General features: G+C 40.8%; 3 protein-coding genes across 8 annotated transcripts in view; 1 reads left to right on the forward strand and 2 right to left on the reverse strand.

The window, feature by feature from the left end:
• Window positions 1-2,805, reverse strand: part of dus2 (dihydrouridine synthase 2) — a 148,530-nt gene extending 145,725 nt beyond the window's left edge. For 3 of the 6 annotated variants that reach the window (XM_072279530.1, XM_072279531.1, XM_072279533.1), the window contains exon 1: window positions 2,698-2,784. Coding sequence is in view for 1 of the 6 variants with exons in the window: in XM_072279529.1 (XP_072135630.1) it covers window positions 2,698-2,749 (52 nt within the window). In the remaining 5 variants the exon portion in view is untranslated. Of the gene's footprint in view, window positions 1-2,697 lie in introns of all 6 variants that reach the window. The other 3 variants (XM_072279534.1, XM_072279532.1, XM_072279529.1) reach the window with 2 other exon arrangements.
• Window positions 2,796-8,067, forward strand: ddx28 (DEAD (Asp-Glu-Ala-Asp) box polypeptide 28). Its single transcript, XM_072279528.1, has one exon. It carries the CDS (start codon window positions 2,889-2,891, stop codon window positions 4,539-4,541), a length of 1,653 nt encoding a protein of 550 aa, XP_072135629.1. The 5' UTR covers window positions 2,796-2,888; the 3' UTR covers window positions 4,542-8,067.
• Window positions 8,068-9,619: 1,552 nt separating this feature from the next.
• galr1b (galanin receptor 1b) overlaps window positions 9,620-16,215 on the reverse strand; it is a 36,236-nt gene continuing 29,640 nt past the window's right edge. The window contains exon 3 of the mRNA XM_072279537.1: window positions 9,620-15,788. Coding sequence (XP_072135638.1) covers window positions 15,471-15,788 — 318 coding nt within the window. The 3' untranslated portion in view covers window positions 9,620-15,470. The remainder of the gene's footprint in view (window positions 15,789-16,215) is intronic.

Here is a 16,215-nt window from a genome sequence, read left to right on the forward strand (position 1 = left end):
CTGCACAGTCTGAAGGTTCATGACCTGAAATAACAACTGTCCATTTCCCTCCACAAACACTGCCCGACCCATTCAGATCCTCCAGAACTTTGAGCATTGACGATGAGCTTTATGGATGATAGCAGAAGAGCAATGGCTGGAGTTTCTGGGAGAAATTCAGAAGACACACAATTGATACAAAGAAGTAGTATTCTAAAGGCAGGATGACACGACCACAGCTAACAATAGAAGTCAAAAACAATATAAAAGCAAAAGAAAGGGCAAATAGCAGTGCAAAAAATTAGTGGGTAGTCAGAGGATCGGAAAGCTTTTAAAAATCAACAGAAGACAACTAAAAATGCCATAAGGAGGGAAAAGATTAAATATGAAGGCAAGTTAGCCAATAATATCAAAGAGGATACCAAACATTTTCTCAGATATATGAAGAGTAAAAGAGGGATGAGAGTAGATAATGGACTGCAGGAAAATGAAGATGGAGTTGTGGTAATGCAGGACAACGAAATGGTAGATGAACTAAATAAGTATTTTGCATCTGTCTTCACTGCAGAAGACACTAACATTATGCTGGATGTTCAAGAGTGTCAGGGGGCAGAAGTAAGTGCAATTGCTATTACTAGGAAGAAAGTGCTTGGGAAGCTGAAAGGTCCAAAGGTGGATAAGTCACCTGGACACAAATTGACTACACCCCAGGGTTCTGAAAGAGGTGGGTAGAGAGATCATGGAGGCACTGGTAATGATCTTTCAAGAATCACTAGATTCCGCCATGGTTCCAGAGGAATGAAAAATGGCAAATGATTCTCCAGTCTTCAAAAAGGGAGGGAGGCAGGAGAAAAGAAAATACAGGCAGTTAGTCTGATCTCAGTGGTTAGAAACATGTTGGAGTCAATTGTTAAGGATGAAGTCTCAGAGTATTTGGACGCACATGATAAAATAGGCCAACATGGTTTCCTCAAGGAAAAATCTTGCCTGACAAATCTGTTGGAATTCTGTGAGGAAATAGCAAAGATCACTGACAGAGGAGAATCGGTGGTTGTTGTGCACTTGGATTTTCAGAAGGCCTTTGACAAGGTGCCACACATGAGGTTACTTTACAAGAGCCCATGGTATTACAGGAAAAATACTAGTATGGAAAGAGGATTGGCTGACGGGCAGGAGGCAGAGCGGGAATGAAGGGAGCCTTTTCTGGTTGGCTGCCAGTCATTAGTGGTGTTCTTCAGGTCAGTGTTAGGACCACTGATTTTTATGTCAATGATTTGGATGACAGAATTGATGGCTTTGTGGCCACATTTGCAGATGATATGAAAATAGTTGGAGGCGCAGGTAATGTTGAGGAAATAGAGAAGCTGCAGAAAAATTTAGACAGATGAGGAGAGTGGGCAAAGAAGTGGCAGAATACAGTGTCGGGAAGCGTACGGTCATATAGAGGAACAAAGCGTAGACTATTTCCAAAACAGGCAGAAAATTCAAAAATCCAAAGTGCAAATCAACTTGTGAGACCCTATACAGAATTTCCTGAAGGTTAACTTGCAGGTTGGGTCGGCGCTGAGGAAGGCATATGCAATGTTACCATTCATTTTGTGAGGATTAAAATATAAAAGCAAAGATATAACGTTGAGGCTTTATAAAGCACTGCTGAGGCCTCACTTGGGGAGGATCGTGAGCAGTTTTGGCCCCTTATCTAATAAAAGATGAGCTAACATTGGAGGAGGTTCAAGGAGGTTCATGAGAACGATTCTGGGAATGAAAGGGTTATCGTATGAAGAGCGTTTGATGGCTCTGGGCCTGCACTCACCAGAATTTAGAAGAATGAGGGGGGGAATCTCACTGAAACCAAACAAATGTTGAAAGGCTTAGATAGAGTGGATATGGATAAGATGTTTCCTGTGGTGAGGGAATCCAGGACCAGAGGGCACAGTCTCAGAATAGAGGGACATCTATTTAGAACAGAGATTAGGAGGAATTTCTTCAGCCACGGGGTGGTGAACCTGTAGGATTTGTCAAGCGACCATGGAGGCCAGGTCATTGGGTGTATTGAAGGTGGAGGCTGACAGGTTCTTGATTAGTCAAGGCATGAAAGTTTACGGGGGGGGGGAGAAGGTAGAATGGGATTGAGAGGCAAAATGGATCAGCCATGAAGTGGCAGAACAGCCCCGATGGGCCAAATGGCCTAATTCTGCTCCTATCTCTTATGGTCTTTATCACCCTGAAAGTTGTTGGAATCTGGAATATACCACCTGAGTTGGTGGTGGAGGCAGAAGCTCTCACAACATTCTGGCATATCTAGACAAGCATTTACATCCCCAAAGCGTCAACCTAAGTGTTGGTAAATGGAATTAGTATCCAAGTATGCACCTGTTTCTGAAGGGCCTGTTTCAGTACTATATGGCTCCATGACAGCAGTCCTATATAGCTTTTAGAGAGTTTATATGCCAGTGAAAATGGAGTGATGTTAAGTTCAAGTACTGATTACAAAGCTAATACCCATTTACTCCAATTCTTATTGTTCAACGCCACAGAAAACTGATTTGGCTTGATTAACTCCTAAAAACTTCCATATTCACAAGACCGAACACAGACCGACAGCATCGGATTTTCGGCACCAAGAGTTGCTGTGGGAAATGCGAGACACACAAGCGCCGACTTTAAACCACGGGAGGAGGCAGCGCGTTGAAGGAGGTACGGAGAAGTGGCCCTCACCTGAATTTCGATCAGTGTAATCCCCAAACTCTTTCTGCGGGACGGGGAGCATCGGACGCGCACCAGATACACATGTGGACGGCGAGAGGTCACTTCCGCCCGATGATCGCGTCGATTGCACGCGCCGTCACGTCCTTTGACGGAGGTCGCGAGCGTTGCGAGGCCGCCGCGCGCCCACGGACCGAGCCGGTATGCTGGCGCTCGGGTGCAGGTGTGCGCGGACACGGGCGCTGCTGAAGGAGGGCCCCGGGGTGCGGTTCTCGGTCGGAGGAGCCGCCCAAGCGCCCGGCGACGACGACCGGCTGCCCGTCATTCGCATTCCTCAGAGGCTGCGGCTGCAGCTGCAGCTGCAGGAGAAGTTGGGACGGCCAGGGAGCGAGGCAACGGCGGTCAGGCTGGCTAGGCCCGGGCGCCTGCTCATTGTGGGCAAGCGGCCTCAGCTGAACCAGCACGCCGGCCACATTTTCAGCAAGTTCGACCAGGTGCCCCTGGTCTCCAAGGGCTGGAAGCACAGGAAAGCGGCCGGGGATTATTTTGTCATCAACAACACCCGCACCCAGCCGCCCGTCCTGCCGGAGGAGGAGGCGGCCGAGGTCAGGGGAAAGGTGCGGAGCTTCAGTTCGCTGGGGCTGTGTCAGGAGCTTTTGGACGCCCTGAGCACGATGGGCATCTCCCGCCCCACCATGGTGCAGGCTCATACTGTTGCGGCCCTGATGAGAAGGAATAACGTGCTGTGTGCCGCCGAAACCGGCAGCGGCAAGACTCTGAGCTACCTGCTGCCTTTAATGCACACCTTAATCTCCGACAGGGCCGAGACTGAGGCCGACTGTGACGGGCCGCGTGGACTGGTGCTCGTCCCGTCCCGGGAGCTGGCCGACCAGGTTCGGGAAGTGGCTCGATTACTGGCGAACAACCTGAACCTCAACGTGCACACGATTGGGGGAGGCCGTGGGATTGGCAGCGTGAAACTGATCTTATCCCAGGGACCGATCGACCTCCTGATATCCACACCTGGAATCCTGTGGAAGGCCTTGAAAAGAGACCTTGTCAGCCTTTATGACTTGACCTACCTCGTACTGGATGAGGCGGACACTCTGTTTGATGAAAGCTTTGTGGGTTTACTGGAGGACATACTCCACCAGACTCAAATTGCTTCAAATGTCTCAGAAACGCATGGGGTGGAAAGAAAAGCTCAGTTGGTGGTGACTGGGGCGACATTCCCAGGTGGTGTGGGGAAACTTCTCAGCAAAGTCACTGATTTGGGCAGCATTGCCACCATAAAGAGCAAGGGGCTTCATTACCTTATGCCACATGTGAGGCAGAAATTTATGAAGGTGAAGCGGACTGATAAACTGTCTGACTTACTACAAATGTTGAAGGAGCTGAATGCAGAAAAGCCTGGCATTGGAATTCTTGTGTTTTGCAACAGTGCAGCAACAGTTAATTGGCTTGGTTATGTTTTGGAGGACCATGCTATCAAACATGCCCGGCTGCAGGGAAATATGCAGGCTGAAAAGCGAAGTGGCATCTTTAGTACTTTTCAGCAGGGTCTGATAGATGTACTGCTTTGCACAGACATTGCATCCAGGGGATTGGACACTCAGAGGGTGGAAATTGTAATTAATTATGATTTCCCACCAACTCTGTGTGATTATATCCATCGAGCTGGGCGGGTGGGACGTGTTGGGAGCAAGGTTTTAGGTACTGTCGTTAGTTTTGTTACACATCCCTGGGACGTTGAACTGGTGCAGAAAATTGAAACGTCAGCACGCCAGAAAGTGATGCTCCCTGGCTTGGAATCAAAAATCAGCAAATCTGAGAGTAAAAATGTACCAGATTTATGAAAATTGAGGTCTTTACACTGACAGATTCAAGTTATGACTGTACCAATGTTTGTAAGTTTGGTTTTTTGAAGTATGCTGCTTAAGTTGTTTATAAAAATAAACTGTAATTCTTGAAGGAGATGAGGCAGTGCTTCACTTCAGAAAGTAAGAAAACATATTCTTTAAGAGCATAAGTCATGTCCTGAAGATGCAATGCTTTTGAATAAGATGTAAATGATTGGAGTCGGGGTGGGGTGGTGTTGATACTGCCCTGTCAGTTGAGGCATAATCAGATCCATAACAATTTTAAAGATGATCAGAGACGTCTGCAGGTATCCTGATCAATATTGCCTTCCAGTATTGTCATTATCACATTGCCTTTTGCGTTAGTTTGTTGTGCATAAATTGGCTGTAAAATATTTCATGAAATATTAAAGCAAAAAAAGCTGCTGTTTAAACAACTTTATTTTTTTCTCAATACTCGGTCAGATTAGTATCTTGGTACCGGGGTCAATGACTAGTGAACAAGTCGGTCAGAGGCAGAACCTGGATTCTGCATTCTGTTTCCAATACCCCACTATTGGAAACGTCCTCTCAGCCACCACTCTATTTAGGCCTTTTAATATTTGATATGTTTCAATTCTTTCCAGACTCCAACAAGTACAGGCCTAGAGCCATCAAATGCTCCTCATATGTTAACCCTTTCATTCCCAACGTTCTTCTAGTGAACCTCCTCTGGAACCTCTCCCGACACCAGCACATCCTTTCTTAGATTAGGGGCGCAAAACTGCTCACAATACTCCATATGCGGTCTGACCAACGCCTTATAAAGCCTCAGCATTACATCCTTGCTTTTATATTCTAGGCTCAACCTGCGAGTTAACCTTTAGGGAATCCTCTACCTGGACTCCATTGACCCTTTGCACCTCTGATTTCTGAAATTGATCCTCATTCAGAAAATAGTCTACAACTTAATTCTTCCCTCAAAGTATATGACTGTACATTTCCCTACGTAATCTATAAGCAGCCCTGCATTATCAGAAGCCTTTTTAATAGGCCCATTAATTTTCTTTGCTTTATTATTTGCACCCAAGTATTAAGCATTCCTGTTAATTTTAAAGATTGAGGTTAGCTTAATTTGTCACATGTACATTGAAACATATACAATACAATCTCCTTACAGATAGTGGTGGGAATTGAACCCAGGTCAGTGATTGTTGGCACTGTAAGTGTTGTAATAACTGCTACACTACTGCGTTGATGTTTAACAATCTGGCAACATTAGCTAGTGCTTATTACATAAATTACTTTTTTTGTACTTCAGTCCTGATACAGCTGCATTCCATTTATTAAGCATTTTTATAAGTAATTTTTTAATTGCAGAAGCTGGTGTTTTGGAATAACTGTGAAAGCTTTTATCATCTGCCCCATTGTGGCTTGATGTAAAATCTTAATAAAGCTCCAGCCAGGTGCTTGTTTTGCCATGTTTAAGAACCTGCTATAAAAGTCAGTTGTATTTGGCTATGTTTGAGTTAAAGAGGAATTACAGAGTCTAAAAAATCAACTGTATTTACATTTATAAACCATAACAATTTTGTGTGGTACATTAAAATGTAGAATTTGCCACTCCAAATCTGATGCTCCTCGGTCACCTCATTTGATCCGAAATGCCTGCACCTAATATTTGCTTCCTTTTTCTTTAACAAGGCCTCTTTAACATCCCTTTGCCAGAAAACAACCTATTCCAATCCATGCCTGCCAGATCCTTTCTGACACCATCACAAATGGCCTTTCTCCAATTTAGAATCTCAACCTGAGGACCAAAATATCCTTTTCTATGATTACCTTGAAACTAAGGCATTGTGATCACTAGATGCAAAGTGTTCCCCTACACAAACTTCTGTCACCTGGCCAGTCTTATTCCTTAATAGCTGATCAAGTATTGCTCACTGTCATGTTGGGCCATCTATGTACTGATTAAGGAAAGTTTCCTGAATACATTTGACAAACTCTATCCTATCTAGTCCACTTACAGTATGGGAGTCCCAGTCAATATGTGGAAAGTTAAATCACCTACTATCACAACCTCATGTTTCTTGCAACAGTCCAGTCTGTGATCTCTACAAGTTTGTTCCTCTAAATCCTGCTGTTAGGTGGTCTGTAATGTAGCCCATTAATGTGGTCATACCTACCTTATTCTTCAGATTCACCCATAAAGACTCACTAGACAAGTTCTCCAGCCTGTCTTGACAGACGACTGCTGTGACTTTTTCCCTGGCTAGTAACACCACCCTTCCTCCATTAATCCCTCCCACTCTAACATGTCTAAAACAACAGAACTCCAGAATATTGAGCTGTCATCAAAATTAGATTTTTCCTCCATTTATAACCTTAACTTTAGGACCAGTCCTATCCTCCATATTTATTTTGAAACTAATGGAACTATGGTCACTAGATCCAAAATGTTCCTCTATGGACACTTGTCACCTATCCTGTCTCAATCCCTAGGAGGGACCTCTTTCTAGTTGGAACCTCTAGGTATCGTTTAAGAAAACTTACCTGAACACATTGACAAACTATCCCATTCAGTCCTTTTACAGTATGAGGTTTCCAGTCAAAATGTGGAAAGGTATAATCACTTACCATCACAGCCTTATTTTTCTTGCAGTTGTCTACTGTCTGTCTGTCTAGGTACCATATCTGATGCGGACTTCGGTGACCATGGTTTTCCATATAGATCTTTCCTTTGTTTTTTGGATGACTTCCATTTCCTCGATGTGTAGCCACCTGGCTATACTTTTGATGTACATAAGCCGAGGTCTTCCTCTAGGTTTACTCCCCTCAATCTTTCCAGAGAGTATGAGTTTTTCTAGTTCATCTTTCCGCATGATGTGTCCTAGGAATCTGAGTTGTCTTTCTCTTATTGTTGGTATGAGTGATCGAACTGCTTGGGCTCTTCTGAGAACTTATTCATTTGATGTGTGTGTGGTCCATGATATTTTTAACATTCTCCTGTAAAACCATAATTCAGCTGCTTCTAGTCTCTTTTCCATTGCTGGAGAAATGGTCCAGCATTCACTTCCATAAGTCAGGATAGAATAAATGTAGCACTGCAGTATTCTGTTTTTAGTGTACGTGCTCATCTTTCTGTCTGATAATATGGTCTTCATTTTTTGGAAAGCTTCTTTCGCCATTGTTAATTCTGTATTTGATATCTGTGTCACACCTGCCATTACTTGTTATTAGGCTGCCAAGATATTTGAACTTGACTTGTTTAATGTTTGTATTTCCAATCTTGATCACACATTGTGGGATGTTTGTCTTTCTGGAAATGACCATGCTTTCTGTCTTGGTGTTGATTGAGAGGCCTCTGCGATTACTTTCTGCTGCCACAATGGTGAGTAGTTCTTGAAGTTTTGTTTCTGAGTCAGCTATTAGTACGATGTCATCAGCATATCTGATGTTATTTATATTATGGCCTCCAATTGTGGATCCTTTGATACTTCTCAAGATACTTTCACTATACAGGTTGAATAAATCTGGCGAAAAGACACAACCTTGCCTGACTCCTCTCATGATATTCACATACTCACTCACTCCTCCTTCTATTCTGATGGATGCTGTCTAGTCCCAGTATGTTTCTTAAGAAACCTATATCTTTTCCATCTATGTCAAGATCTTGAAGTATTTCCAGAAGATCTTGCTGTCTGACACTGTCAAAAGCTTTTGTATAGTCAATGAAACATAGGTAGATGTCTTTTTGTACCTGGATGGCTCGTTCACAGATCATCGGTAGCATGAAAATTGTATTTCTGGTTCCAGTGTTTTCCACAAAGCCGCATTGTTCTTTACTGATTTCTGGTTTTATACAGCGTCTTGCCCTCATCATGATTACTCTGAGAATAATTTTTGCCACATGGTTCATCAGACTTATTGTATGATGTAACTCACATTCTGTTGCTCACTCTTTCTTTGGAAGTGTGATGAACACTGATTTACTTAAATCATTAGGTATCTCCCCATGATCATAGATTTCATTTGCTATTTCTGTTATTTTCTGTATTCCAAAATCTTCTAAGGCCAGTATCATTTCAACAGCGATGTTGTCTGGACCAGTTGCTCTGTTACGTTTTGTTCTATTTACGGCTGCTCGAATTTCTGATTTTGGAATGCTAGGTCCTTCAAGATTCTTCTTTATGTTCGGTTTTTCTCCTCTTTGGTCTTCAAAAAGTTCTTTTATATATTTTGTCCATCTGTTTAGGAATTCCTCTATTGTCTACTATCTCTACAAATTTGCTCCTCTAAATACCGCTGACTATTGGGTGATCCAGAATATAATCCCATTAATGTGGCCACCCCTTTTTAAATCCTCAATTCCACCCATATAGCCTCAGTAAACAAGCCCTCCAGTCTGTCCTGTCTAAGCCCTGCCGTGATAATTTTCTGGACTAGTAATGGCACAACATCTACCCCCATCCTGTCTAAAACGATGGAACCTTGGAACATTGTGTAACAGTATTAAGAGGAATGGTGACAGTGGCTTGTGAATGTCTGGTGATTGATTTTTGGACAATCCAGTGGCCAGCTCAAAATATATGTGAATTCTTCAATAAGAATTGAGGAAAAAAAAGTTTAGCTTTATTCAAAAAAGGAAAAAAAATCTGCATGACTGAATTTCAAGAGATAGGGAGGATAGCAGATAACTAGAATTTTAAAGGTATGGAAGCATAACAATCTTAACTAAAGATTGTCTTTATTCCCTCCTTCCTTTAAATATTTCTGTGAATATCCAGGTACTAGTTTTCTAGTAAGAGTTAATTTTTTTTTGACTGGAAGAAATGAAGAGTGCTAGGATTCATTTATCAATTATCCCCGAAGTTTCTGTCTTCCTTTTGGTACTTCCTTGCGATGTTGCATGGAAATTCTCATTCAGTGATAATGCACTGCCAATTGTGGTTCTGTTTGAGGGTGATATGTGATCAGTAAGCAAAATTAGAAAAAAAACTAAAGACGTCCAAAAACAAGTCTCATGCTGACCACACATTTTATCAATTTTGAAATTACTTACTACACCACATATTGCAGTTTTATGTAGACTTTTCAAGATGAACTGTAGTTTATTTTTCAGCAGAATTTTAATATTGAGTGTATGAGTAACATAATCATGAACAGTTTGGTAACTAACACCTAATGAATTAGACATATTTGAACAACATAAAAAACAGGATCGCATGGAATTGTTCATTTGGAACACCAGGTAACTAATGCCACAAGAAAGTTTCAACAGTAAATGCTGAAGGTTTGCACAGAATACCTTTTTCCAAAAGACTTATAAGAAGAACCTTCAGTCCGAGCAAACTGTGAGGTCATTCCATATGCATGAATGAAATTTGGAAGGCCACACTGATTTTTTTCTTATCATTTTACAACAAAATACTGATAGATTGTTATGCATCCTTATGAATATTTCTAAGGTTAGGTGGCATTACTGCCACTAAAAATAGTAAACAATATTAATTTACATCGCTCAGACTTTTCCAGGAAGTCAAAATTATACATAATTAAAATGGCACCATTCGATTCAATTCTATCTCTTTACACTTTTCACATTTAACTGTTATTTACAAATAGAGTTGCATTCTTAAATGTGGCTTTCTTTTATTCTGTTAACTTCACATGCAAGCTGTTCAGTTATTCATCAGATACTGAATGTTTCTGTTTGCAGCTACAAAAATATACCACATCATTAAGAAGATCTTACTCGTGCTCAAAGACTTGGTTCATTGTTTTTTTTTCATTTCTGAATTGCATATTTCTGTCTCTGGTTTCTTTCAACAAACTTAAAAGATATATCGTTGATCTTTCTATATAGCACTTTGTAAGCATCCGTTAAATAGCTTAAACATTTTTGTCATGAAGGTTGCAAAATCTTAGAATTGGGCAATATTTGTGCAACTCAATTTATATATTTGTGAATGGTGTCTTCAGATCAAGATTTCACTTCTGTATTTAACTTCATTACAATATAGTGATGTGCGCAAAGAATCACTGGATATTACAAATACACTGACAGCTAGGTTAACTGGGAAAATTACTGTTAATAAACTAGCTTTTGGAAAAAAGGCAGACGGTAAATTCAGAAAGTACAGTATGACACACAATTTTACAATAAGACGAGCCAAATTCATTTTTACAAAACTACTTCCTCTACAAAATATGAAATAGGTTCCTTTTCTTGGTATTGGAAGAATATAAAAGCACTATTAGTTCCATTGGGCTTTTGGGTTGATATGTAGTTGCAGTGCTAGACTTGCACATCAATTAGTGTTACAATTATTTATCAAAGTAAAAAGAATAGAGAAGTTAATATTTGGTTAGTACTTAAAATCTATCTCCCAATGCCATCAATCAAAACATTGTGACAGCAGTTTCTACTTCTATGATCAGCCAAATCAAACTGAGTGGAAAGCAAGAGACAAATGGTAAAGCATGTGGTTCATAATATAGTCTCCCGAATGGATCAAAATGTGGTTAATAATAGTACTGTGATTCATAGCTTTATATTTTTTAAATAACTGCCACATTCCCTCATGGTTTATAAATGAATGCAACTGTTAAGGGAAGTTATATTAAAAAAAGAAGGGTCACATTAAAGAAACAATGTTGTCATTTTAAAGGATCACTGCAGTCACAGTTGGAAGTATAGATCTTCAAAATAAGCATTTGGGAGTTGTGCTTATCTCTCCTGCTGGAGTTTTCTCCAGCTCAAGTCTGTTTGTGTGGAACGTGGAATGAAAGCCCTTTCTATTAGCACTGAGTTTGTAGACGTGCCCAGTGCTCATTGCAATGCCCTATAAACAAAAAACTACCTAAACGTCTTGAATATACTCAGTGACAGAACATTCCTCCAGGGTAGAGTCTTACTATCCTCTGGGTGAAGAAACCTTTCATCTGTGTCCTGACTGGCTATCCAGACTGTGACCTGTGCTTCTAAGTTAAAGTGATGTCAAGCTTGCCCCTTGAGAAATTCTCACCCTACACCCTCTGATTCTTCAATAAAGGCCCAACCTGTTCCCTCTCGTCACACATCAATTTGCATGGGTCCTAGCTATGTCTGTCTTTTTGTTGGCTATGTGGAACAGACCTTGTTCCAAGTCTATTCCAGCACAAACATCCTAACTGTTAAATTGACAATTGCAATGGTGTGACTTTGGGCACTTGTGTAGACCTCATCAATTTCATTACCTTTGCCATCAACAATTTCTTGCCCTCAAAGGCACCTGAAATACTATGAAAATGATAGCATAGGCATTGAAAACAATAAGGCATAGGTTTAAGATGAAGGTTAGGAACCTAGAGGGGATTGGCCCCAGAATGTTTCACCCAGAGCTTGGGTGGAATCTGGAGTGCACGGCTTGAGTAGATGGTGAAAGCAGGTACTCCTACAATATTTAAGTATTTACATAATCACTAGACTGAGACTAGACGGTTACTGGACAGGTGCTAAAAAGTGAGAATAGTATAAGTAGGTACTTCAAAGTATGTATACTATATACAAAATTAAGATTTGTCTCTATACACCCAACCACAAAACAAAGCCCAGACAGGATGGGCTGAAGGGCGTGTTTCCATGTTGTATGACTCTGTAACTCTATGACAGAAATCTATAATCTGCTGCAGTTAGGGTTTCAGTTTTTCACTTGTGCCTGGAGGTCCTCCCTGTAGAAGTGATGGCCACTATGGAAATTCTAACTAAAGGTCATTCCTATTAGCAGTAGCTGATCTGTGTCATAAACTGCAATTTGCTGCTTCCTGCACATTTAACATTTGATATCAGGCAATGGACAGCTATCTGCACAGTCAGTACTGATGATACTGAGTACTGAGTGACGCAAATACTAATAACAAGAGTACCAAGTGACTTTCAGGTCAAATATGACAGACTTAGTGGTTTATTTGCTCATGAGGAGATTGTTCACAGAATGATTGAGATGTTTTCTAGAGACCCTACCTCTGAGCGATGAAGAAACAAATCAAAGTGCATTGGGGGCACGCAGCCAGTTCTGACAAAACAAGGCATTCTTTTTTCAGCAGTCTAAAGTCATAGAGCTTTGCAGCCTGGAGAGAGGCCCTTCAGTCCAATTTGTTATTGCCATCCAAGCTGCCTATGTGAACTAGTCCCATTCCCTGCATTTAGTCCATCTCCCTTTAAACCTTCCCTACCCATCTAAATAGCTCATTTCATATACGCACCATCCTCAGTGTGGCAAAAGTTGCCCTTCAGATCCCTTTCAAAGCTGTCCCCTCTCACGTTAACGCCATGCCCTCTAGTTTTATACCTGCATATACTGAGGGGAAAAAACAGTGACCATTCATCTCCATTATGCCCCTCATAATTTTAGTAATCTCCTTAAGATTGTGCCTCAACCTCCAACACCCCAGGGAAAAATGTCCCAACCTTTCTCATCTCTCCTTATAGCTCAAGACCTCCAGTCCCAGCAAGATCCTTGTGAATATTTAATGCCCTCCTTCCAGCTTTCCCATAGTCTGGAAACCAGAACTGCTCCAAGTATTGTCTCACCAATATCTTGTATAGCCATATCATGACATCACATTTTTGTACTCAATGGCCTGACTGATGAAGGTAAGCATGCCAGATGCCTTCTTCACCATCTATGTTTCTACTTTCAGAGGACTATCTATCTGTTCCACAAAACTGTCCAGGCCCTATCATCTACAAAGTAGGTAATACCCTGGCTAAACTCAATAAAGTATAATACCTTGCATTATCAGAGTTAAATTCCATTTGCCATTTTCTGGTCCACTTTCCAAGTTGGTGCAAATCCCTTTTTAAACTTAGGTAACCGTCATTACTGTTTACAATACCACCAGTTTTACTGTTGTCCACGAAGTTAGTAGCCATGTTCACAATATGGTCATCCAAGTGTGAAATAATTGGAACCTACTGGTGAATGAGTTTCTTCAAAAATGAGTACTGATTCCTCCACATTAAATCTAACTTGTTTCTCATTTCCTGTGTTCTGACAAAGAGTCTTCTGTCTGAAAATGTAACCCTGTTTTGAAAATATAACCCTAGTTCTTGTTCCAGCATCCTCTGCTTTAATTTAACTCCTCTATATTAGCTTTGAGGACATGGCTATAATTATATTATTGCACAGAGTGTTTAAAATTAGGAAAGGCAAAGATAGGGATGACTATAGCAGCCTCTTACCCAGCACAGCAGAGTTCAAAACTATGGGTCACATGTTTAAGATGAGAGGAAAACAATTTAAAAAGGACCTGAGGGGCAACTTATCTACATTTGAGGTTGGTGAGTATATGAATGAGGTGCCAAAGCATAATTTAAGAAGTACCTGGATGGGTATGTAGAGGGATATGGGCAGAAGGCAGGATGTTGGGACTAATTGGGTGGGCACAGTGGTTGGCGTGGAAACATTGGGCTGAAGGCCCTATATCTGTGCTGTATTGCTCTATGACTATGATCCTAATGAATCTTCCACATCTTTAGTCTAAGCGTACATAAGAGTGTTGGTTCACTGTTATTATTAATATTTTAATCACAAAATTATTTGTTGAGCTGACTCAACTGGAGGAGTGCCAAAATCATTCTGTTTGAAGAGCAATCAACTTGAAGCAAAAGACCAGAAGGGAAAATTGTTGTCAGCACTTCCCATTTTCCAGACCTGGTAGTGCATGGAGGCCAGTGAGTACCTGTAGCGATATTGGATGATGCCAATGACAGGTCATTGCAATCAAGCCTGAGGCACCTTCCACTAGGTAATTGCCCCTGTAACTTTGGTCTAATAATCATCCCCACCCCTTTCCCTCACTGAGGGACCAATCATCTGTGTCACCTCACTGTCTAATACCCACAATTATAGGATCAAGCATCCCCTCATCACCTGTTTGACAGCCCCATCCTCAATATAATTTGTCTAGCTTCTAACCCCTGCAATTACCTGTCACAACTCCTACCTCTGCTCTCTCCCCCATCCTGTGAGACATTTCCTCCAAATCACTTGCTCTGCAATGAGGGAAATCACAAAGATAAGGTCTACTATACCATGCATCTTATCTTGGATCTTGTATGCGGTCGAATATCGGGGGCAAGAAAACCTTAAGGCAAATTTGGCTTATGAGCTACAAATTCACTGTTGTTGCTCAAAGGCAAAGGTGGGAACATTAAACATGTTAATGAATTCTAACTCAAAAACTTAATTTCAAGCTTTGTCATCAGTTTTCATGTTTGACTGGAAGCTAAAATGAAATCAAACTGCACAGGGTCAATATAGAATCCAGTTTGCAATTCTGGAAGAATTCAGATTGAGACCTGTTTTATTACTCAGAATTGATAAGCTGAATGGCCTAATTTTGCTTCTGTGTCTTATGATCTGAATTAAAATGTGAGGACATGGTCATGCTGTTTAGGCACCTTCAAACAACAAACCTAAAATTGTGGTTTTAAATAGGAATACCACAAAATGCCACAATGACTGTTTGAAAGCCTACTATTCTAACACAACCATTCTATGCATCTGAAGTCTTTCATCTGTTTAGAATTCTCTTCAGTGCCAACTGTCTAACCTCATTGCATTTCTCCTATCTCTCAGAACTGCGAAGAACCGTTCATACCCACTTAACATATGAAGATTTTGCTCTTATTAACTGTGTGGTGGTCACCAAGTGAAATATTTAACCATCATCTGTTCACATTAGATCGTTTGAGGTTGGTGCAAATTTATCTATAAGGAAGCTGGTTTGCAGTCACAGCATTCTGACATCTGATCTGACATTGTTGTCATCATAATCATCAACATTTTCAGAATGTTTCGAATTCTAGATTCAATTAATGTGACTGTTTATTTCAACTAGAAGTGCATACCTACAAGCTGTGAACTTAGCCAGCATTCAGGTCTGAAGGCAATGCTTTCAAGCGTGTGCTTTTGAATCGTTTGCAGAAAAGTTTTCCATGCGAATCCTTACAACTTTTTTCTCAATGGGACGTGGGAAGAGGAAATTGCACACAAAGACCTGATGGCAGGATTTCTGAAAATTTTCTGAAAGGAACGCATATATTATGGGGTTCACACAGGAATACCCATACACCATGCAGTGGGAGAAAATTCTGAATGCTAACGATGCATCGGTTAGAGGGAAGCTTCCAAATTGTACACACATGGTTATGATGTGGTCAGGCAACCAGGAGAGAAGAAATACAGCAACGACTAGCATGACCATCTGGGCAGTCTGTGGAGAGAGTAAAGAAGAAACATAACTTATTTTCAAGGTTATTGCAATAAAGTACATATATTGAGATCTCAATTATAAAGTTCAGCTGTAATTAATCCTTCGCTCTGTATCATTTCCATGTAGATTACCTCAACTGTTTTCATCATTCACATTGTATATGCTTTGATCCAGTTTTTAAAAGGAGCTTTCAGAAAGTTTTGTTTTTTTTCAAAAAGTTTTCACTTTAAGAGATAAAATGTTTGAAAATTACTTTATGCTACTGTGGTTTATGTACATTAATATTTGGTGGGGTCTCTCTTACCTTAAAGACATTGTGTCTACCATGCTTGCAATTTAGTTGAAGACCATCACACAAATCAGGGCTATGCTTATCGAGCTTCATTTGTGATTATTGTGAAAGCCACTTTTATTTTTAGATATATTT

This window comes from Mobula birostris, chromosome 15, assembly GCF_030028105.1.
Source record: "Mobula birostris isolate sMobBir1 chromosome 15, sMobBir1.hap1, whole genome shotgun sequence".
Classification (NCBI taxonomy): Eukaryota; Metazoa; Chordata; class Chondrichthyes; order Myliobatiformes; family Myliobatidae; genus Mobula; species Mobula birostris.

Coding starts and splice junctions, on each gene's coding strand:
- ddx28 (XM_072279528.1), top strand. CDS start 2,889: ATGCTGGCGCTCGGGTGCAGGTGTGCGCGGACACGGGCGCTGCTGAAG.